Consider the following 23143-nt stretch of genomic DNA (forward strand, 5'->3'; position numbering starts at 1 on the left):
CGCAACACATACTTTCATATTTATCTCCTTATCATCGCCTAATCTAATGACACAAGACAGCTGCTTTCTTGTAGACAACATTCCTCAGAGACACAATGGGTGTTGAGAAATTACGTAGCAGGAAAAGCTATCAAACACCGGTTTTCCTGTCCCTGCATCGAATATTTATAAACCGTCGTCGAATACCTGAAATATTGTTGTGCTACTTGTTGTGGACTTTTTAGTATTTTGATGTATATTTTACCAAAGAGATACATACGTAAAGGTAATAACATAATGGTTAAACATTACCTAAAGGACAGCTTGGGAAGCGATAGATCTTTAAAATTCCCATTTACCTGTTTTCTGTGCGAAATATACAATATGATATAAGCAACATGAAACGACTGCCACTACTATCATTGTATGGACATTACCTCTAGGAACTCGGGTGAACTAAGAACAATGTTGACCATGTCGGTCAATCCAACCAGACGCTGCCACATTTTGAAAAGAGAATCATATCAATCTATTTTCGCAAGCTCCGAAACACACACACACACACACACACACACACACACACACACACACACACACACACACACACACACACACACACACACACACACACACACACACACACACACACACACACACACACACACCTTTCGAACCTTCTCTATCGGATTATACATGTTTGACAATGTCAGTCTATATTGCTTGCTGTATACATTAGCGTGTTGTGTTTGGATCACACCGAGAAGTGTTTCACTGACTGATACTCACCCCGCTTGTTTTTCACCGAACATTTCAGTATTTGATTTGACGAAGATCTAGGTCCTGCATTATTTATCCACAGCCCAAGTGCAGGACGCCCACAAGTCACAACGCCAAGACAAGACAGGTGGATACGAGTGACTTATCCCCGGCCCACGTTCCAGATTACAGTGACCAAAGCTCAGACCATTCAAGAACTTCGACGTATCCACCACAACAGCCATGAATCGCTTAAAGAATACGAACACGTCGACCCGTCATTTTACCGTTATTGACGCAAAGTCAGAGGTGACGAAATCATGTCCGTCAACCTTGAATGTGGTGAGGACTGTTCTTTTCCAGATTTCCCGTAGTGACGGACGTCAAAGAGTCACCACAAGTGACAAGTTGTTTTTCATGCTTTTTCGCATTTGCTATCTGTCTAGTAAGTACCAATGGTGTGAAATTTCCTTTACCTTTATTATTAGTGCCCAGAACGCCATCGTCACCTGGAGGTGTAGTGGAATGTCTGCCGGTCTTGAAGGCCAATGACTGTATGAAGGATTCCGAGCCACAGCACTGTCAAGGAAACTTCCGGAGACACGGGCCTGCCAAGAAGAAGACCTTGGGGCAGAAGTGGACCCTGAAGTCCTCCAGAGGCCTGTCGACTGGGCAGAAGTGGACGAAGAAGTCCTCTGGAGACTGGACGAGTAATAGGATGACGCGGCAGAGGACCAGGTAGACGCGTTTTTCAAACAATCTTTTGAAGAAAAGGTGTCTTGTGTACAGTGCACACCCAAAGTATACAGCTATGTAGAGATGGGAGGGTGAAGGGGATCGCAAGTTAGTTCTGTTGCTACACTAGTTGCTAACAAAGTTGTTCATTGTATATTTTTATCTAAGGTTCGAAATTCACAATATTTTTCGTCGAAATCATGTGCGAATTAATTGACAAATCCCCAATTCGGCAGTATTTACAACAACCACGATCAGATTACCGCTATCATGCCTTAACACGGACATCAGTTGTCACACAAAATGTTTACATTATAACTGCATTCTTAGATTCATTAAAAATCATCATTGTTGTTCCATACGTGAAGTGTAATATTGTTCCCTGTTCAATAATAGTCATGACGCTAATCTCACTTGAGTTATTATATTTGATTTTACTAACTTTCAGGAAGATCTGTTCTCACCAATATTCTCTCCTTGTATATGACGATGCTATATTCATATAAATGGGGCGGTGGTGTAGCCTTGTGGTTAAAATGTTCGCTCGTCGAAAGCCAGGTTCGATCCCTAATTGACGCCCATTTTGAAGTCTCTCACCGTCATATTGCTGGAATATGGCTCATGTGCATGTCAGTGTATCTCATTTCCGATGTCCTGTGGCGGGACATTTCTACTGATTCACACAGGACTCATGTACACATATGTTCCTGGAACAACTTCAGCTGAACATATCATTCCTTTTATAACGTACAGTCATAGTTGTTGTTTAATCCTTTTGTATACTGTTCTTTAATACATTATTTTAAAAAAAGTCAAGTTAAATGCCACATATGTCTTCAAACTATCGAAATGTACAGAATAGTAAATACCACAAACGCCACACACACACACACACACACACACACACACACACGCACGCACGCACGCACGCACTTATATTAATGCATTCGTGAGCGATATATATTTTTTAGACAGATTTTAACATTCTGTAAGCCAAGTTGCAACCTCAGCTGAATTTACAAAGATATTCTTTGTTGAAGGCACATTTCAGTAAATCCATTGAAACATACATAATGTCCATTATGAAAAAATATAGCTCACTTTGCGTATGACACAATATTTATTTCATGTGCATTTAAACTTTTTCAATACACGGACACATTAAAGCGTGTAATTATCATTTCATGTTCAAATGTACTCTAATCGTTCAATTTATGAATGCGGGTTGTTCAGCTGGAGCATAAAATTGCTGTAAGGTTTTTAAGGTTTACACAATACACACACAACTACGCTGTATGATACAGACCAAGATAAAACTATGATATCACTAAGTGAGATAGAGCAACATTCGAACATGAACTACCATAAGAAAGATGGAATATTGCTCAGTCCTGGCGTTAAACAATACGAAAGAATAAACGACTCAGGTAGATCGGCAATGACATTCAGTTCAACTGAACAATGATTACATGAACGGTACACTAAACATTCGAAAACAACAGATGGCGTAATGGGAGGATTGTCATGGTGTGTTATCTTCCAACAATTACATATTGTCTCCGCTTATTACCTTTATCCTGAAACAACAAACAACGCCATTGAGCCGATGAGATGGAACTGATACATTTTAACCTACTCGATGAATTTCCGAAAGAGGAGACTTGAACATTCCAATCTATTTACTTCACATAACGTCATCATTCTATTTGTGCAGATGTATGCGTGTCACATCTCTTGCTCATATTTGTTTTTAATTCACCATTTTGTTGCATGAATGAAACGTTATGTAGATGCAGTAACAAGTTTTGATATAAACATATAGAACAAATGTGTCGCAACACCAGAATCAGCTGTGATAACAGTGGATATAATTGCCTGGACTGAAGCATAGACAATGGATGGAATTATTGATGGCGTGATTATCCACGACGTGCACTGATGTTAGGTAAGACGCAGCTCCAAAGAAACTAAAAGCCATTTGCATGCATGCGTGCGCTCTCTTACCTTGATGTTAATCATTACAGTGCAATAAGCGTTTCTTTTAGATTGCCCATATGATTACAGAACATTCCCACTGAAATCAGACCTTTATTTCCCATGGATACCTCTGTTTTGGGTGAGACAAACCATTCATTGAAAGAACCCGTAAGGTGTACCGTGAGTGACATTTGATTGATGGGAACGTATGTCTTCAGAGCCAGCCAACGCCGCCTTTCTTAAACGAATGGGATGCATCGTATAAAATGGTGGCATTGAAGAGCCAGTCAATGACATATCGGGAATGTAATGGCAATTTTAGTAATGTCTGCTGCTGACAATATAGAACCGCAACCAAATATTCTTATATGATTCTTGGAAAGTAAGACACATGTTTCTTACTAACTGAGGCAAACCAGTGTTGACAAAAGTTGCTATATTTCCATTTTTTTCATCATTTGGGAATTTCGGGTGGTCCACCCCTTTGCGTAAAGGTGCCACAACGTTCATAACATACAACCTGGCGGGTTGAAGCTGAAAGATAAGAATCATACTCGTCGATGATTTCCTGCTTAATAAAAGTCACCTAATACGACTTCCAAAATTTTGTTTGCCAGATCGACAAGCAAAAAGTAACACTTTGGGATCAGTGTAAAAGAGTTTGAAAAAATACGTTTTCTTCAGGAAAGAAGGAGACTTTAATTGTATAAATTACTTTCATTTATCATTTCAAAACTTTTACAATTTACCATGTAATCTACATTCTCAGTTTCACTTGTATTGAAAAAACTGATCTGAAAATTTGTTCTGACCGTCTCCCTAAATAATTCGATTTGCCTTTTATGCTTATCACCTGAATTTGAATTGTCTACATCGGCGAATAATCACATCCTGCTGTAGAATAAACCTTTTTTGTTGGAATAATCAGTGGCTTTTTTGAGTACATCACTGTAAGAGTGTATTGGAATGAAAATCCAATTTCATTGTATAAGTCAATCGCCGCTTGATTTTCAATGAAAGGATTCACTTCAATATCTGCTCCCTCAGGAACATGGTCAAGCATTTTTCTGATAAGTTCGTATCCCACCTCCTCAGTATCGGCATACGTTGGACAGAACTCCCACCCTTTCCAGGTTTCTTTAAGGGCTGCATAACCAATGACGTCTCCAGAACTGGATTCCACCGCCACGAAGACACAGGCTGCTTCACCAATGATGCATCTGTGAAAGATTGTTGTTCTCTTTATCGGATATGTCCGTGCATCGTATTTCTCCACTAGTTCCAAAGGGACGTCAGCTAATGGAAGAATGCGGAATTCAGTCCTCGGTAATGGCGATAGCTTTTGGTTGGATTTTGTCATGATCAGGCAGTGAACTTCTTGTAAAGGCTTGAAAACGTGAAGATTTTTCTCAGGTTTAAGTGCGGTGACAAAGGCATTTTTCTCTTGAACTCCTGTTAATACTGCACTTCTCAGTTTCCCACCGATCCCTTGACCTCTGTATTTCTCATCAAGAACAAACATTCCACCCTGATAGGTTGTGTTGTCCTCTTGCAAGAACATTTTGGAGCTACCTAGACGTGAAACAAAACTTTAAAATGTTATATTTGCAGTTATGTTAACGATACAGTGATTGAGAGAGCTTGGTTTAACGTCACTTTGGACAATGTGACACTTATATCACGAGGCATCAGTTTGGTGACGTAGGCCCCAGACGATTACAACAGCTCAGTGAAACCGACGAGCATACGAATAGCGATTCCAACCGCAAGAATGCCGCTGTCAATCACAATCACAACGAATCCTCGTGTGACCAAGGGACGCAACCCTGTACAGTAAATTACAGTATCTATATAACATGATAACGATACACGGAGAAACATATTATCCCTGAATCATATCAAACACCTACCTAAGTTTCTTTACAACAGCTTCAGATGAACAGACTAACCGAATCTTTGCTAAATGCATGTAAAAGGTTTTATATTTATTGAGTTAAAGCTTACACAATACAGACATAAATACACTGCAGAGATACATGTCATGGCAAGAAACTGTGATATGACTGTAGTTATAGCAATATTTCGCCTATATGTCATGGCAAGAAACTGTGATATGACTGTAGTTATAGCAATATTTCGCCTGTATGTCATGGCAAGAAACTATGATATGACTGTACTTATAGCAATATTTCGCCTGTATGTCATGGCAAGAAACTGTGATATGACTGTACTATGATATGACTGTAGGTTTATAGCAATATTTCGTCTGTATGTCATGGCAAGAAACTGTGATATGACTGTAGTTATAGCAATATATCGTCTGTATGTCATGGCAAGAAACTGTGATATGATTGTAGTTATAGCAATATTTCGCCTATATGTCATGGCAAGAAACTGTGATATGACTGTAGTTATAGCAATATATCTGTATGTCATGGCAAGAAACTGTGTGATATGACTGTAGTTATAGCAATATTTCACCTATATGTCATGGCAAGAAACTATGATACGACTGTACTTATAGCAATATTTCTCCTATATGTCATGGCAAGAAACTATGATATGACTGTAGTTATAGCAATATTTCACCTATATCCAGGGCACCAAATGAGCTTCACACAGAGGATTTGTTGGGGAATTGAACAATGGGCCTCGCGTTATTATTGGCAATGAAAACTAACAAAAACTAGCATAATTCGTCACAGAGACAACAATTGACTCACCAACGATCTTTCCATCTTTCTCTTCTGCTACCCACCAAGCCGAGTGATCGATATCAAAACACTTGAGCAGATATGGGAGTGAAATGGTCCAGCCTTCTTGTTTAGCCAGCTCAGCGACATGTTTCACTTCAGATCGACCAACCAAACGCCTGATCACAACACCTGCCATGGTAGTAATGTTGAAAACTCCTGTCCCCGTCTGGTACACACAACCTGCGGTATCACCTGAATGTATTTCAATGCTTGATTATGGCCTGATTTATGTAGAGGTTGTTGGGGAAGCTTGCCACAACAGGTTGATTGTTTGCTGTTTTCTACTATCTTTGAATTTGTGGTAGCCTTGGACAACGTGTACCGCATCGGTTCTTGACTGTGGCGTCGTTGCCTGTAACGTTGTAGTGTAAGTAGCTTCCAGGTGTCGGTACTACGAGGATCGTCCACCGCAGACTGGGCTGATGTTTCAATGTGGCCGGGGACAGGTGATTCACGTGCAACTATTGATTAGAACTAATATTACAAGGCCTTGAAGCAACTTTTGACTCACAATCGAACATTACAAGGCCTTGAAGCAACTTTGACTCACGAACGAACATTACAAGGCCTTTAAGCAACTTTTGACTCACAAACGAACATTACAAGGCCTTGAAGCAAGTTTTGACTCACGAACGAACATTACAAGGCCTTGAAGCAACTTTCACTCACAAACGATCCCGCAATCTCCAAAAGATTGATAAAATACATCTAACGTGTTCATGTATGTTATGTCATTTCGAGGACATAGATCGAATAAACTATAAGTACATTCTTCCATGAAGGTAGTGAAACATATCAGTCAGTGAGTTTAGTTTTACGCCGCTTTGAGCAATACTCCAGCAATATCACGGCGGGGGACACCAGAAATGGGCTGCACACATCGTACCCATGTGGGGAGTCCAACCCATGTCTTCGGCGTGAGGAGCGAATGCTTAACCACTTGGCTAACCCACCGCCCCGTGAAGCATATCAAGCACCTACAATATTCCGTATAAGTGTGTAACAAAAGCCTCAATTGAACAGACTAAGACATTCTTAGTTTACAGGCACATACACTTTCTTTATATTTGTGTGTTTACGCAATAGACATAAACACATCGCTGTGGCACAGGTCATGAAATTAAACTCTGGCATGACTGAATGAGGGACAGCAATATTCCACCGATAATGAGGACATGTGAGCACATGTGACATTTATGGGGAATTGAACTCCTACCTTCAACCCCAACTAATGATGACCCTTGAACATCCGGGCTACAACTGATCTTCAGCAAACCCATGCTTGTCGTAAGAGGAGACTAACGGGAGCGGGTGGTCAGGCTCGTTGACTTGGTTGACTCATGTCATCGTCTCCCAATTGCGTAGATCGATACTCATGCTGGTGATGAATTGATTGTCTGGCCCAGACTCGATTATTTACAGACTGCCGCTATATAGCTGGAATATTGCTGAGTGCGGCGTTAAACTAAACTTAATCAATCAACTACTGATGATAAAAGAACAAAGAGTTCACGAAGTTACCTCCAATACACAAGTAGTCATGGAAGCAACTGTTGGCTCTCACCAGTGATCCCGCCATCTTTCTTTCCGCCACCAACCTATCTGAGGGATTGGTATTATAACACTTAAAAAACAGATAGGGGATTGAACTTATCCAGCCTTCTTGTTTAGCCAGCTCAGGGACATGTTTCACTTCAGATCGTTCAACAAAGGTCTGATCGCAACACCTGCCATGGTGGTAACGTTAACAAAACCTGGACCAATCTTGGACACACAAACAGTAATCAGTACCTCTCTCCACTTCGTGACTCTTGAAGAGCGATGATTAAACAGAAAACAATTATGTGTATATGCGCAGAAAATTGCTAAAATATGATGATTTCACCATCAGTTCAGTCTTTAGCTTCAGACCTCTATCCTACATTAAATATGATTAGGAGATAAACATACTTTGTTGGAAAATCAGAAGTATATGACGAAATTTATATAGCTTTAAATATGATTTAAAACCGAACGCGTACCTCTGATTTTCCAACACAATGTGTTTATCTTCATTCTACCATAACCGCGTTATTAAGATTTTTAAGAAATACGTACTGTGCTGGAAAATCTGAGTGATTAATTATATCTGAATGACTATAACTACCCAATCATAATCCAGTATACACTGAAGTCATGATAGAATAATTTTCCCCCATGAGTAATCATCTTCATCATTGCAGTATTTTAAACTTAATTCACTTACATGCCGACTGATATCAAAATAGATCTGCTGTTAACATCAAGTAAATTCTGGTAGCTCGCTAAACAACAAGTTACGATAGCATGTCACTATTATCTTTTGTCTATTGAATAAAATAACTGTTAATTGTGAAGTTTTATTCAGACTCGTACATAAATTGGCGTCAAAGAAGCGCTTCTCTGGACAGTTGAAGGAACTCATGTTCCAGAAGGACGTGTTATTTTCACATTGTCGAAATCCGCGTATCCCAGTGATCCAGTTCCTACAGCCACAAAGCCTTGGTCCGGCTCAGCCGGGAGGTCAGAGTAGGTGAACACTGTTTTATTGTTGACCTTGCCCACCGCTGTTGTTCCCTGCAAAATGTGGAACACCACTGCATCCTAGGTAACATTCCACAGATAACATGGGACTTCCCACAGGTGTCGTTCCCGCATATATGTGTGATAACAGTCCTGTCCTGTCTGTGCTATCAGACTGGCAGTTACGTTATGCTTCAGATACTTATGTTTTAACTGTAAACAATTTTTGAAAGGGCAATTACACAATTCATGCCACATTTGTTACGTTCTCCTCTTCAAACATCAACTCCAACTGTATAAAATGACAACAAAGATATTAAGTAAGTAATTTATGGTTCATACAGCATTGCTCTTTGTCGAGAGAGAAGCATATAATGGAAATAGAATTGAGCTATTAAATTGCAGCTGGAAACAAATAACACAAACACAATGTTAGATGTGGTCTTAGGATCAGACAGAATACACACTAAGCAACCTACACTTACAAAGCACTGCGATATATTAGGTATTCTTAGGGCAGTGCACACGTTACACTGAAGGTACCACTGTTCGTGAAGCATGAAAACGATGACACATGGTTTGAGGAAAGCATGTCCTATCCCGCACATTACATCGATTAAATGTAATCAGTTGGTTTTAGTAATATGTTCTGTGGTCACCTAAATCTTATTTCAGAGGAAAGATCAGACTACCTTAACACATACAAATGTATTCAATAATGCGAGATATACTGAGAGAGGTTGTCACATGTACCTGACCATGTGAGAAGAAGCTGCTCAAGGTTCTTTAACTACAGTGAGCACGCAGTCCAAACTAATACTTACCTCAACATTCAAGGATATGTTGTTCCAACCTTTGGTGACGCCCCCTACTCCACCGCCTTGTAAAATGCTCTTTCGATCTGAAGTGAACGTCAGGGCAGTTACAGGGGAATATCCTTTCTTAGGACTTTCAGTAAATTATATACATCTGTACTTAACAAAAGATTAACATTTTCGGCATATACATACGTAAAGGTTGTAGAATTGGACAGTATTTTTATTCTACAATCTGTTATCCAACGTTATCTGTGAAAAAAAAGGGGAAGTTTTATGCTATATTTGTCGATTTCAAAAAGACTTTTGATTTTGTTAACAGGGATAAACTATGGACCATTCTCAAATATAGAGGCGTTTCACCTAAGATGCTTAAAGCTTTAACTTCTATCTATAAGTGTGTTAAGGGACGGGTGCGTGATATTTCTCTTTCTCGGTTGTTGCAGGGTTTACGACAAGGGTGTGTTTTAAGCCCACTATTGCTCTCATTTTTTATCAATAAATGCTTCAGAAATTGAATCTACATGTAATCCTGGTATACAGCTTCACCCTGATGTTGTACAATTGTTTTTGCTACTTTTTGCTGATAATATTGTACTTTTTGCAGACTCTGTATTTGGTTTACAAAAAAGTATACATATATTCATGGAATCGAATACGGGAACACATGAAAGTACAAGTGTTCCTTTATTCCTTTCCATGTTTCTTCACAAGGTATGTATTGCACTGTGGGTGAAAGTCTGGAAATAAATGAAGGAACACTTGTACTTTCATGTGTTCCCGTATTCGTTTCCAAGAGTATATTTTAGAAAGTGTCTGTTAAAGTCATTAACTAACTGTTAACTTGGGGAAAAACAAGATTGTTGTATTTAAAAATGGTTGTTAATTATCAAACTATGAAAAATGGCATTTCAATGGAATTCTTTTGGAAACTGTTTCATCTTAAAAATATTTGGGTATTTTATTTGGGCGTTCTCTATCTTGGTCTCCCCATGTGAATAACGCTGCTTTGCAAGCTAAGAAATTGCACATGGTATTCTACAATCTCTTTTCACGTTTAAACCATTTCCTTATGATTTATTTTTTAAGATATTTGATACCTAAATTAGTCCAATTCTATTGTATGGAGCTGAAATCTGGGGAGTTGATAAATTTAAAGAAGTCGAAGTTGTACATGTGTTTTGTTGTAAACGGGTTTTAAATGTCAAACGGTCGATTTCGAACCAAGTGGTTAGGAGAGAATGTGGCCGTTATCCAATGTATATATGTTTACATAAAAGAAAAACTGTTTTAAAAAAATAAGAATATTCTTTATTCTTTTGGATCTGGCTTTATGTGGAAACAAAAGCAAAATTTATATAATGTTGATAAATTCATATCAGAATTTGTTTTTAGACTGAGAGCAAGTTATGAACAAGAATGGCGTACATAGTTTGTAAAAAGTCCTAAATTTTCACTTTATTCTTGTTTTATAATCTCATTTAATGTTGAATTTTACATAAAGGATTTATCAATTTAAAAATTCCGACCGGCCCTCGCTAAATTCAGATGTTCTTCACACCGCCTCCAAAATTGGAACCAGTCGATATATTAATGAATAGATTATGTTTTGTATGCAAAGATAACTTTATTGAAAACGAATTTCATTTTATTTTGGTATGTAAATGTTATCAAAATCTGAGATGTTTGTATTTCTATTCAAATCCCACTATTCATAAGTTTAATATGCTCATGTCAAATATATTGACATGCTCATGTCAGATATTGTAAAAACAAATAGCTATTTATATACACAATGCATTAACTCCTATGCCAATACTATCATATTTCCTTCTGTATATTTGTAATTTAACGTATTGTCTTTTGAACTATATACATGTATGCAGATATGTATCGCTCTGTAATCCTGAAATGTAGCCTGGGCCTATGGCCTCCACTACAAAGAAATAAAGACTGACTGATAGACTACTATCTGAACTTAATAAACAATATAAAATGAAAGGAAAACTGCATCAACTGAGCATATATGAATTGACTGGCCTTCATAAATTGTTCACGAACTTTCTAAACAAAACACGTAAAACACAACTGTCAAGCATTCATCTTTCAAGATCAGTATCTGCAAATGAGGACCTTCACCCTTCAAATGGAACAGGGGAGGGGTGGGGGGGGGGACTCACCCAAAGTAGGGGCGAGTTGATAGGTGTTATCTTGGGGGTAGAAAAAGAAAAACACGCCCTGTGATGAGTTGGTCTTGCATCCTCTCTTTGAGACCCTGGCAGCAATGAAGACTCCTTTGGACGCATCCGTACCATCATCATACACATCAGCCTCCACGTAAATGTGCGTCCTGGAACACATGTACACACAGCAAGGTGTAGTTTGACGGAATGTTCATTGGTCCAAATTTCTAAAGCATTACAAAGATTACATCTTAAACACAGACACCGATTTTACGTGGACATTACAGAGAGAGCGTTTGTCATTTTGTTTAACACCGCACTCAGCAATATTCCAGCTATATGGCGGACGTCTGTAAATAAACGAGTCTCGGCCAGACAATCCAGCATCAGAATCGATCTACGAAATTGGGGTACGATTTCATACATCAACCAAGTCAGTAAGCCTTAGCACCCGATTCCGTTAGTCGGCTCATGGGTTGCTGGAGAGTTCTTCCAGCCATTATCTTCACGGATGCAACGAGGGAGAAAGAGTGAGTGGTCAATGCTACATATAATTTACATAACATATACTCAGCAGCAAAAAAAAGGTCAGTACGAATTCAAAATTAGATAGGCACTGTAATCAAATCATTACAGAAATGGACATAATAAGAGGATCAAAAACATTTTTTGTGTACAATATCTTGACACATCAATGAATAACTCAGCACAATTCCAAGATATTACGTGAACGTTTGCAGCCCATTCAGACTCTTGACTTCAGTATCTAATGTGACCACCACGAGTGGCAATAACTGCCAGCACAGCGTCTATGCATGGAGTGCACCAATCGATTGATAAAGCCCATTGGCATCTGGAACCTCATTCTGAGAAAGGCCTGGCGCAATAAATCGGCTGTGTTCGGCCTTGGTATGACATTATTCAGTCTCTTCTGAATTTCATCCCAAAGATGTTCAATTGGGTTTAAATCAGGACTAAGGGCTGGCCACTGTATAATGTTGACACCGTAGGAAGTCCCATGTAGCTGTGGCAGTATGGGCCCGGGCGTTATCATGCTGGAAAATGTTGTTCCGGTGACGTGCGAAATGTGGTACTACGTGGGGTCTGAGAGCTTGGTTGATGTAGCGCACCACTGTGATGCCGCCATCTCTCCCTGGACAAAGGTTCTGGAACACCACAGGACCCACTCTCTGGTTCAGGCCTATTCTATCCCATACCATGATGCTTGCACCTTCCCATGAGTCTCTTTCCATAACACATTGGTCTAAGTAACGCTGGCCACGTCGTCGCCATATTCTTGTTCTGCCATCTGCAGTTTATAAGCAGTATCGACTCTCATCTGTGAACAGAACAGTTCTCCATTGCCTGTATCGCCAGTTTTGGTGTTGTAGGGCAAACTGTAGACGTTCACGCTGATGACGAGGGATGAGGATAGGTCCACGGTAAGGTCTACGGCAATGGAGGTTCCCGCTGTTAAGACGTCGGCGTACTGTATCATTACTGATTGGTCTTCCGTGTGTTCCCACTGTCTGGCATGCTGTTTCGGATGCCTGCATGAAGGGATTCTGTACATGCTGTCGCACAACATGGCGGTCTTGTCGTCTTGTGGTCACCCTTCGTCTGCCAGTACAGGGGCGATCATTTTTGGTGTTGGTGGCCCGGAAAACGTAGCTGCAGCCTGTAGATGGTCCGAACGTTGACCTGGAAGTGATTGGCAACGGCTTGTGCAGTGTGGCCAGCTTCAAGTCTTCCTGGCGCCTGGTTCTTCTGAGCTGTCGTGAGTCGCGACATCCTGCTGACGTTGTAATGTGAATGTTTCAACCAGGTTAGGGCTGGTCCTTGTCAACAGCACATGCAGCATGAGTTGCATGAAAAACATGGAGAACTCCGTACGATCTCCGAGATCAGGTTGCGTTTGTGAGACCATTTCCTGGGTTTGGGAAGGAATGCTCAGGTATAGTTGGAGATGTTGTCAAAATATACAATCGAAACATTAAATGAGTTTACAGTGATCCGTTTCTGAGAAGGAAAATTCCAAACTAACGTTTCTTTTGCTGCTTAGTATATATGCATATTGACGTGCTTAACGATAGGGGTTCTTCTCTTATACCTAGGATATAATGGTGAATATATTTATTGAAGAACATTTCAAAATCCACGTGGTTGATAGATTGCCTCGAGAAAGCTGTCATACAATCTGGCACCAAATGCTCCGAATGCTAATCATGGTGATGAAAGTTATATCTCACGATTGATCATGGTATGAGCGAGTTCACTACTTCGTTGTACCTACATGTATCATTAAAAATGTACCATTTGGATTCCCAGTTGTTGGAAAATTGTTACTATACAAGTGATTTCGGTTATCTACAGTTCATCACCAATGACAATACGTTTGCTTCTCTTTTTACACTAAACAAATATATTTCACGTTTCCGTCGTGACTTCAATGAGATGTAGACACTGCCGGGTGTGTCTACGTGTATTACCAGTTAGTATTTCCGATTATAGCTATCCCTGCTGCAGTCTGGTTACAAAAGGGAATGGTCATCCTCAGGGTCATCTGGCGCATCACCTGACCATGGCTTCCCCCAGCTTGGTGAACTTCAAATGATCCGATCTGCTGTGCAAACAGATATGGCTCCTCGTCTATTCTGTAACCTGACAAAATAACATAAATGACAAAAAGTCAATGTACACAGTGAATAAATATGGGATTGACACAGCCAAAAACCCAGTTCTCGTGATTTGCTGTCTTTAGGACAAGCAAACAAGGCCATTTTGGAAATGGTCTGCCCTTGAATGTGTGCCTCATAAGGACCATCACAAGGGTCCAAGCAGAAAACGGACAGAAACAATATCCAATGGTATGGCTATTTGTTTTCTTAAGGGAACAGACGGAATGGTAAGCATGCAGTTACTAGTCATTATAAATATTTGACACAGCCAAAAACCCAGTTATTAGCTGTGCAAACAAATATGGCTCCTCGTCTATTCTATGGAAATAACAGAAATGACAGAAAGGTGTTATTTCACTTGTAATACAAGTTTAATGTACACAGTGAATGAATAAAGAATGGACACAGCCGATAACGTGGTTTTAGAATTTTACAGACCTGGTATGCAAGGCAACTAACTGTGGACTAATAATGCTAGAACGTTCTCTCGTGTAGACATGATCCAAGTGTTTCGACATTCGTCCTGGCAATCTGGTTCTCGTGATTTGCTGTCTTTAGGACAAGCAAACAAGGACATTTTGGAAATGGTCTGCCCTTGAATGTGTGCCTCATAAGGACCATCACAAGGGTCCAAGCAGAAAACGGACAGAAACAATATCCAATGGTATGGCTATTTTTTTTTCTTAAGGGAACAGACGGAATGGTACCAGCATGCAGTTACTAGTCATTATAGATATTTGAGAAAAGTCTACAATCTATCTAATCTTACTTTCGAAGTCCTGTGTGTACGGCAGTGGGAAGGGTTTAGATGGAGGAGGTGTTGGGTATTGTCCCTTCCTGCCGTGGCCGAGAGTGGTCAGAGTGAGAAGCTGGTTCACGCCAAGGTACACGTCCAAACGGTTGTTCAAAACCTTCAAGAAACACCAACTTAACATCACATTCTTAAACATCCATATGGCGGTGTAGTTATAATGTATTTACGATAGTGCTCATGCCTTTGTAACGGTAAACCGTCAGTGAGAAATGGTATTAACTTCATGAAGCTAAGAAGGTTCACCCTTCACCCGGGAGACAGAGTCAAATACAATTCAGCCGTAATATATTTTAAAGATGAGTCGGTCAGTGAATTGTATTTTGCGACGTTGTTAATTACATACTGTTCCGCAGTAGATGCCTTTAGTCAGCGATAATCTTTGGCCGCGCAAAATAGAGCGGTTGACAGATGAGTTAACGACCAATATTCTTGGGGGAACAATGGCGGAATATGTCCCAGATGACGCAAAGCATAAACGGGTATATCTGAACTGAATGCAGAATCCGACAGTCGCAAGAGATGTTTTCACAACTCAACATGGAAGTAGTTGAGCAGTCATTGTTTATCAAGTTAACCATGGGGTTTATTTCTATAAGGGATGAGACCAAATATTTTCTATATCCGATTCCCTTCAATTTGAAGATGACTAAAGTAAGAAGACATACCACTATGGGAGGCAACTGTTTGAAGATGGTTGGTTCCCCGGGAGCGTGCAGCTGTGTGAAGAACGGGTTGAAGTGGGTTATACCAGCCTGGAAAATAACCCAAAGTGAGGTCTTTAAACCTTGTCCATATTGTCAATATGGTGACTCAATGCTTATATGTATACTTATATGAACATGGAGCAATACAAGTTTTGTCGCAGTGTATTGCATGGTTGGTTGGTTGGTTGGTTGGTTGGTTGGTTGGTTTGTTGGTTGGTTTGTTGGTTGGATGGATGGGTGTGTTTATGTGGGGTTGGGGGCAATTGTACTAAGTATGACTCTACTATTGTATGTATGTATGTATGTGTGTATGTGTGTGTGTGTGTGTGTGTGTGTGTCTGTCTGTCTGTCTGCCTGTCTGTGTGTGTGTATGTTTGTATGTGTGTGTGTGTGTGTGTGTGTGTGTGTGTGTGTGTGTGTGTGTGTGTGTGTGTGTGTGTGTGTGTGTGTGTGTGTGTGTGTGTGTGTGTGTGTGTGGTGGTGGTGGTGGGGTATGTGTGTACGTTCGCGTGCGTGTGTGTATGTATGTAGGTATGTTCATGTATGTATGTATCGTCTGTATGTATGTACGTAAAAACATTTTGTAACCATTAAATTCACTTTATTTATATATGTATATGTATATATACATATATACTGAAAGGCAAAAGAAACGTCGTAATATTAGAAATGACATTTGAGTATCAATGGAGTATTTGAACCTATTTTTTTAAATATACACCAGAAGTCAAGTTTGAGGAAACATGAATCGTGGTCGTATAGCCTGCATTGCCCAATAAAGTATTGTTTGAGATTGAAGTTAGAAATGTTTTTGTTTTTTGGAGAGGGAAAAGTTCCCACAAACACAACATTGAAATCGAGATGCACGTGCATCATAAATGCATTCAGGCATAAATTGCCGGCTTGAATGGCAATCGTTCACTTGTTTTCTGAACACAGCAGCTATGACTAGGTTAACGAGAGATCAACCACAACAAGCTATTGGACGTCTGCACGCTGGTCAACATGCTCGAGTCATTGCTAATGACTTCAGTTGCAGCGTACGAACGATAGAACGTCTTAGAGTGCGATACAACGCCACCACCAGCACTGATGACCGTCCACGTAGTGGTCAACCCCGTGTAACAACACGACGCCAGGACCGTCATATCGTCCATCAACACGTGCAAGACCTATTCGCAAGGGCCAGATAAACAGCTTGGGTGACCATAGGAAACCACCAGCGACCAGTCACCCAACGTCACCGCCAGGAACGTATCCAAGTGGACACAACAGCGGCAAAACTGTCGTGGGGGACAATGGAGAGGGGTTATCTTCTCTGATGAAAGTCGGTACTGCATTTCAGTCGCGTATTATTTAAAAAAAATAGGTTCAAATGTTCCATTGATACTTAAATGTCATTTCCAATATTACATTTCTTTTGCCTTTCAGTATATATATATATTCAAGTAATCTAGTGTCTCGTAGGCCAATTGGCCGGGTGCTGTTTTAAATGAATTATAATCATGACTATATATTCTGTAACACAGCATGTGACATTTTAATAAAATAACTTTCTCTCTCTTCTCTGTATACTTATATGAGCATGGAGCGATAAAAGTTTTGTCGCAGTGTATTGCGGCGTTTGTCTGTATAGTGTTTAGTTGCAGTACACACCAAACTTCCATCAAAGACGAGAGTGATGTTCTGAGGCGAGACGTCATACCATGGGATAGATTTGGGGTTCCAACACACGGATCCATCATGACTCTGAAATACAAGCCGTCGTAAATATTTTTACCTTCGTCATGTCTTCGTGTTACAGAGGCCAACAAAATGAACTCTGGGTCCCGATCCACAAAGCGTTCGTAACTTTACGACCTGTCGTAACTCTATAGTTTATCATAGGCTTACGAGTGTAGTAGCTCTACGAACGTTTTGTGGATCTGGACCATGAGATTTGGGTAACGACAGGATATCACTTCAATACTAGGGATGCCACACGCCGATTTCGTTACCGTGTTTGCATGCAAACCTTGAGCAAATGTACCATATATATATGTTAGGTAAACTTATGTAAAAATGATTTTAAAAGTTTCCAAGACTTGGGGTATTTTTTATCCTAACATTTCCTAGCTAGACTTGGTAGATGTAGTTTCTCTGCAATCATGTATGAAAAACATCTTGGGTTGCGGACTTGCTCATGGTTAGATTTTCACTTGAAGTTTCAAAATGGCCAGTTAACACGACTATAGCAGTGGACCTCATCCTTATTATCACGTATCCTTTCTTATTTCGTTCAGTTCTGTTAACATATATGTCGCAAGAATATGTAACAATCAAAACACCTCCAATATATATGTGAAATATATATCAATAAATAATCACAGTTTGCTTGGTGGCATCTAACTGACAATTTTATGAACTCTCTCGTTCGTTATGAGGATTTGAATCTAAACATCAGACCTCTTTACCATTGTCTCAATAATGATGGTGAAATCCTTGCCGTCGGGACTGACCAGTGCTACATAGCTTCCTCCGCGAGACAGTTTCCCAGCACCAGAACCGTGCTTCAGATATCTCCATCCAATTCTGGTAAACTGTGTTGTGTGGGCTAAAACATATATTGAATGTAATTAATTCATACAGTTAACACATCTACAAACAAATAGCAAGTGAAAACCCTGCTTTTAATTACACCTTGGTACAGCTGTGATAAACTGTCTAGGGAAAACATATTATATTTTTAATCTGCATGAGGACCAAAGGCAAATGCATCTTGATAGAACCAATGTATTAACCAGTAGGAAAGCACGAAGGCAGCTGTAGGTAATGTCATAATGAGATTTGTTTTAAATTACATAATAATCCTTTGAAATATGTCAGTGGGGATGATATAATTCTCCCGGATATGTCAAATGGCAGTAAGGTATGATTTTTCTCAGTGCCAGTTAGACGCTGCCACCAATACCATAACACAACATACCTGTAACCCAGATAGGACTGGACACTTCATAATTACCACTCCAAGGTTCAAAAGCGTTCATCAAACCGTGATCAAAGTAAGGTAGCGCATAATACCAACTGGTTGTCAACGCCCAGGCAATGCAGCTACCACAAACAGAGATGTACAAGGTATTACAGGTTCAAGGATTGGACTGACATTACATCTATAGTTAAAGTGTGATTGAAATCAAATGTGATTGTGTTTATGCTTATGCTTATTATTCAAGAGCTGGCATAATAACACTGTACATCTAATTATTTCCCTAGCACGATAACAGACACTATGGCTTATAATTAACGTGTTCTTACCCTGTCACATTTCCATTTACATAGTTTTGATTAAGTGTCTGCAAAAGGAAAAATACAAACGTGATATTAACTCCGAACGTGATTATAAGCCACAACATAACGCCTTCGAGCAAAGATTTACATGCAAGAATACGTATGTTGATTGCTCAGGGTGATTACTCATCCTCTCGATTGTTGCAGTGGATGAGTAAAATGACAAATACCATCGAAACGTTTTCCTCTCATCTCAGCAAATTCTTTTCCGGAAGAACTATCTAACAAAAAAGTATACGCCCATGTTTTGATGCTGGCTAATATTGACCAATAAGAATGGTTATTCCAAGGTGATGCACTATTATTTGACAAAGATATCAGAGTTGGACAATAGGTTTGAAGTTGGAATAAGAATGTTTGAAGCTGTTTGGTCAAATCCAGTATTCAAGTCCAAAACTTCTTTAGCAGAGCATTAAACTATACACATGTTGATCAGCTTCAATCTTTACTGCGAATGTAAAAAGCTATGTGTCAAACAAAGTTCCAGTATTTATTTAAACAGACACCAAATATAATTCATCATTGATGAAGATGACCCACCCTGGCCCAGCATCCCGCTCCCGTCTGGTTGTTGGGGGTACTGTAGTCCTCTGACGCCCAAAGTGGCTTCCCCGTGGCGATGGCAGATGGGGTGGAAAATGTCCCAGGGTGGTGAACCCTGCAACCAAACATTATTATCACGAAAAATATAATCATAAGACATTGGTTCAAAACCCGAAATAGAGGAGAGAAAACGTTTGAATGACCAGCGAATACCTAGCGTCCTTTTTACTATTAATTCTAAGAACAATTTCATCATTTTTGGTGGAATCCTTTGACGGTGATGCTGGTATGGCAATGCTCTATTTCACAAAAGGAGATTAATATCGATGATCACGATGGCTGGCTGTCTCAGTGTGTCATCGTACCCCGATGGTTGTACATGTCAACTACTATCTACCCTATTCCATAAACTGCCGCTGCCAACTGTGGGTCTGCAAGTATGTCTGCTGTTAATGTTGACCAGGAGATATTACTGCCATCATCTGCAGCGATGACCTTTGTGTTCTGTAAACCATTTGCATCAAGGTTCTTCCTCAAAGACTGAAAAACACACATATCATGTATATAATACATTCATCATTGAAAGATGCAACTATTGAAAACAACTTTGTTTTATCACACTGAGAACATTATTACCTCAAATAAGGTATACATACCTTAATATATGTTGTGTTGTACAACCTCTCATTCCAGATCTAACAATGAAACAATGTACATCAATATATCATTTCTTTTCAACAATAGGGCATGAACATGTGTATGCCGACAGAACGGCACCATGGGAACAGACACAGAACAGCTAAATGTACATAACATTACACATAATAATACAGTTTAACCATAACAATGCAGTAATTATTTTAATTATAACATGTCATTACAATCTAAGTAATTGTTGTATATACATACCCCAACGTAATCCACTGTTATATTGTGGTGAACTTTAGCCCCCATTACCCACTTGACGACGTACATAGCTGTCCGATCAGGGTCAACATAGATATTCCCGGTGCTTCCTCCAACCCAGCCAGGGAATCCCCACGGGAGCCCATATATCTTTATGTCTGGATTACGCTGTAGAAGTTAGAGGAATTAAAAGTGTTTGTTATGGGAGTTTGTATTTCTGCACAATAACAAACTGTGTTCTACTTCCTGGATGTATCAGCTGAGTACATATCTTGTATATATCTTGAGTTCATTTCATTTGAACGGTCCAGTAATGAAGAATATCTACCCGGTTCGTGTTTCATCTGAAGTTTCAAAAGAAAGAACCATCTCTTCAATGTTTAAATGATGATGTTTTGAAATATTACTTTGTTACTTTAAAAACGTCATTGAAGGAGTCGGTGATCTGGGATAATTATTGATCTAATAATGACATATATGTACTATGTTATAGAGCGTCATGTTTATTTTTACATATGATCGTTATTGTCAGGCCGGTGTTGCATAAGTTGGTCATGTCCAGCTAAACCGAACTGACTGATACTATCAGTTCGTCAGTTACTACGATCACGTAGTATATTCTCATTTCCCATCAGCCAAGACACCACCTTCACTATATCCGACTTCGTTACATCCGGAGTTGTACCTTCTTCGCCTCCAGCATGAGCCACCATTCATAACCCCGGTCATAGTTCTCCTCGTCCGGTGTTCTCATGTGGGTGGACTCGGTTCCATCTAAATGACATATATACATGTAGCGTGAGTTTAGGCTGTTGTAATGTATTTACCCGCATACAAAACATATCCAACAAACATGTGTCATATACCGTCCTTTTCGGAGAAATGTGCTATCGTTTCTAATTAGACTTACTGTTAAAACGAATTACAGGCAAATCCACTTCCATGTAAGCTATTTTAAGTCTATGGTTAGTAGGAGAACAGAACAAATAGCCACTGGCACAATTAGATATATAGTCTTTTTGTAGGATACTCTACCTGTGCTTTGGGTGTCACTCCCAATTTCGACTTTAAGAATATGAAACGAAGCTCCGAAGTTCGGCTGAAAAGTGAGCGGAGCAAATGTTCAACAATATTCCAATATTGAGATACTATGTACGTACATGTATATGTTTTACAGAAGCCTACCCCCTTTATGCGGTTCTTGGGGCTGTTAGGTAGCCTAATGGTTAAAGCCTTCGGTCGTCACGCCGAAGACTCGGGTTCGATTCCCCACATGGGTACAATGTATGAAGCCCATTTTTGGTGTCCGTGATATTGCCGGAATATTGCTAAAAGCGGCGTAAAACCATACTAACTCACTCACTCACTCATTTATGCGGTTCTTGGATCAGAGCAATGTTAGGACTATAATGGTTGGTTTACCTTGAACAAGTAATCCAGAATCTCATTTCTTTGCTGTTCAGGGTATCCAACAAGTAGTTTTGACGTTGCCTGCAAGAAGATACACTTAATGTTATGACAGAGGTAGCCTGACAGAGCTGCAAGGTTGAATGTTTATGAGATTTCGTTTCACGTAGTGACGTAGTACTGTGTTATTGTTTTTATGTAGATTTACCTTGCGATCTGCAAAATCGCGTGGTATCCAGATGGCATCAAAAAACGTTCATGCACGTGCCTTAAAAACCAGAGGCTGATTGTATGAGTAACAAGTTAAGTTAAAGGTGACTAGCTGGTCAGTCATTGCTCACCCAAACCACAAACTATCCAGTCTAAATGCTGATGAATCCCAAATCATAACTATTGTCCGTATATCCATTTGAGGAAAAGTCCAAGTATGTAGAACAGTTTGACAGAAATGTTTACCACAGTACATACACTGTGTAGAATGTCAGGAAGAGCGCCTTACCCCACCTCCGCTAATGGCTCCTATCCCATCAAATACACGGCCCAGACCAGGAGTGTCGTCAAAAGTGTACATCTCAAACGAAGAACCGGATTTCCATAGGATTAAGCTTAATACCGATGTTAATAACATGTCCACGGTGAAACGAAACTTGAACATTGCTGAGAACTTGAGGTATAAACAAAGGTTTACTTGTATATGTTCCTGGCTGCCTCGGTACGAGGTCTTATACTTGTTTCCTTATCACACTCTTATCTACCGCTACAAAACAGCTGCTACGTCAGTAACTGTCTCCTTTCCTTTAAAACACAACAACAGCTACGACATTATGTAACAGGGTATGTTTCCACTGGTTTACTGGGCCCAGTATCGAGTATTGTCAAGTCATCACTTTAAAGTCAGTTAGTTGTACACATTTACATGTAGTATATTGGTCACACCCAGATGAGTCTGTGGTCCCAAAACACCAATGACATAAATCTCAAGGGCTGTTTGTCTCTTCTTTGCTAAAGGCGAGCATATTATA

The 23143-nt window shown here is 39.8% G+C and overlaps 1 protein-coding gene across 1 annotated transcript; it reads right to left on the reverse strand.

Moving 5' to 3' along the window:
* Nucleotides 1-8565: 8565 nt before the first annotated feature.
* LOC124258372 (galactocerebrosidase-like) lies at nt 8566-22849 on the reverse strand. The gene is made up of 18 exons (XM_046692464.1): nt 22621-22849; nt 22137-22205; nt 21750-21813; nt 21400-21488; nt 20718-20882; nt 20465-20503; nt 20206-20348; nt 19806-19923; nt 19233-19270; nt 18904-19028; nt 18392-18531; nt 17595-17687; nt 15900-15986; nt 15190-15331; nt 14232-14403; nt 11740-11909; nt 9569-9645; nt 8566-8798 (listed from the first exon to the last, which is right to left on the reverse strand). The coding sequence occupies exons 1-18, from the start codon at nt 22774-22776 to the stop codon at nt 8643-8645; spliced, it is 2043 nt and encodes a 680-aa protein (XP_046548420.1). The 5' UTR covers nt 22777-22849; the 3' UTR covers nt 8566-8642.
* Between the last annotated feature and the right edge of the window lie 294 nt (nt 22850-23143).

The sequence above is a fragment of the Haliotis rubra genome, unplaced genomic scaffold (assembly GCF_003918875.1).
Source record: "Haliotis rubra isolate DU_JTF1 unplaced genomic scaffold, ASM391887v1 Scf69, whole genome shotgun sequence".
In the NCBI taxonomy this organism is placed as follows: domain Eukaryota; kingdom Metazoa; phylum Mollusca; class Gastropoda; order Lepetellida; family Haliotidae; genus Haliotis; species Haliotis rubra.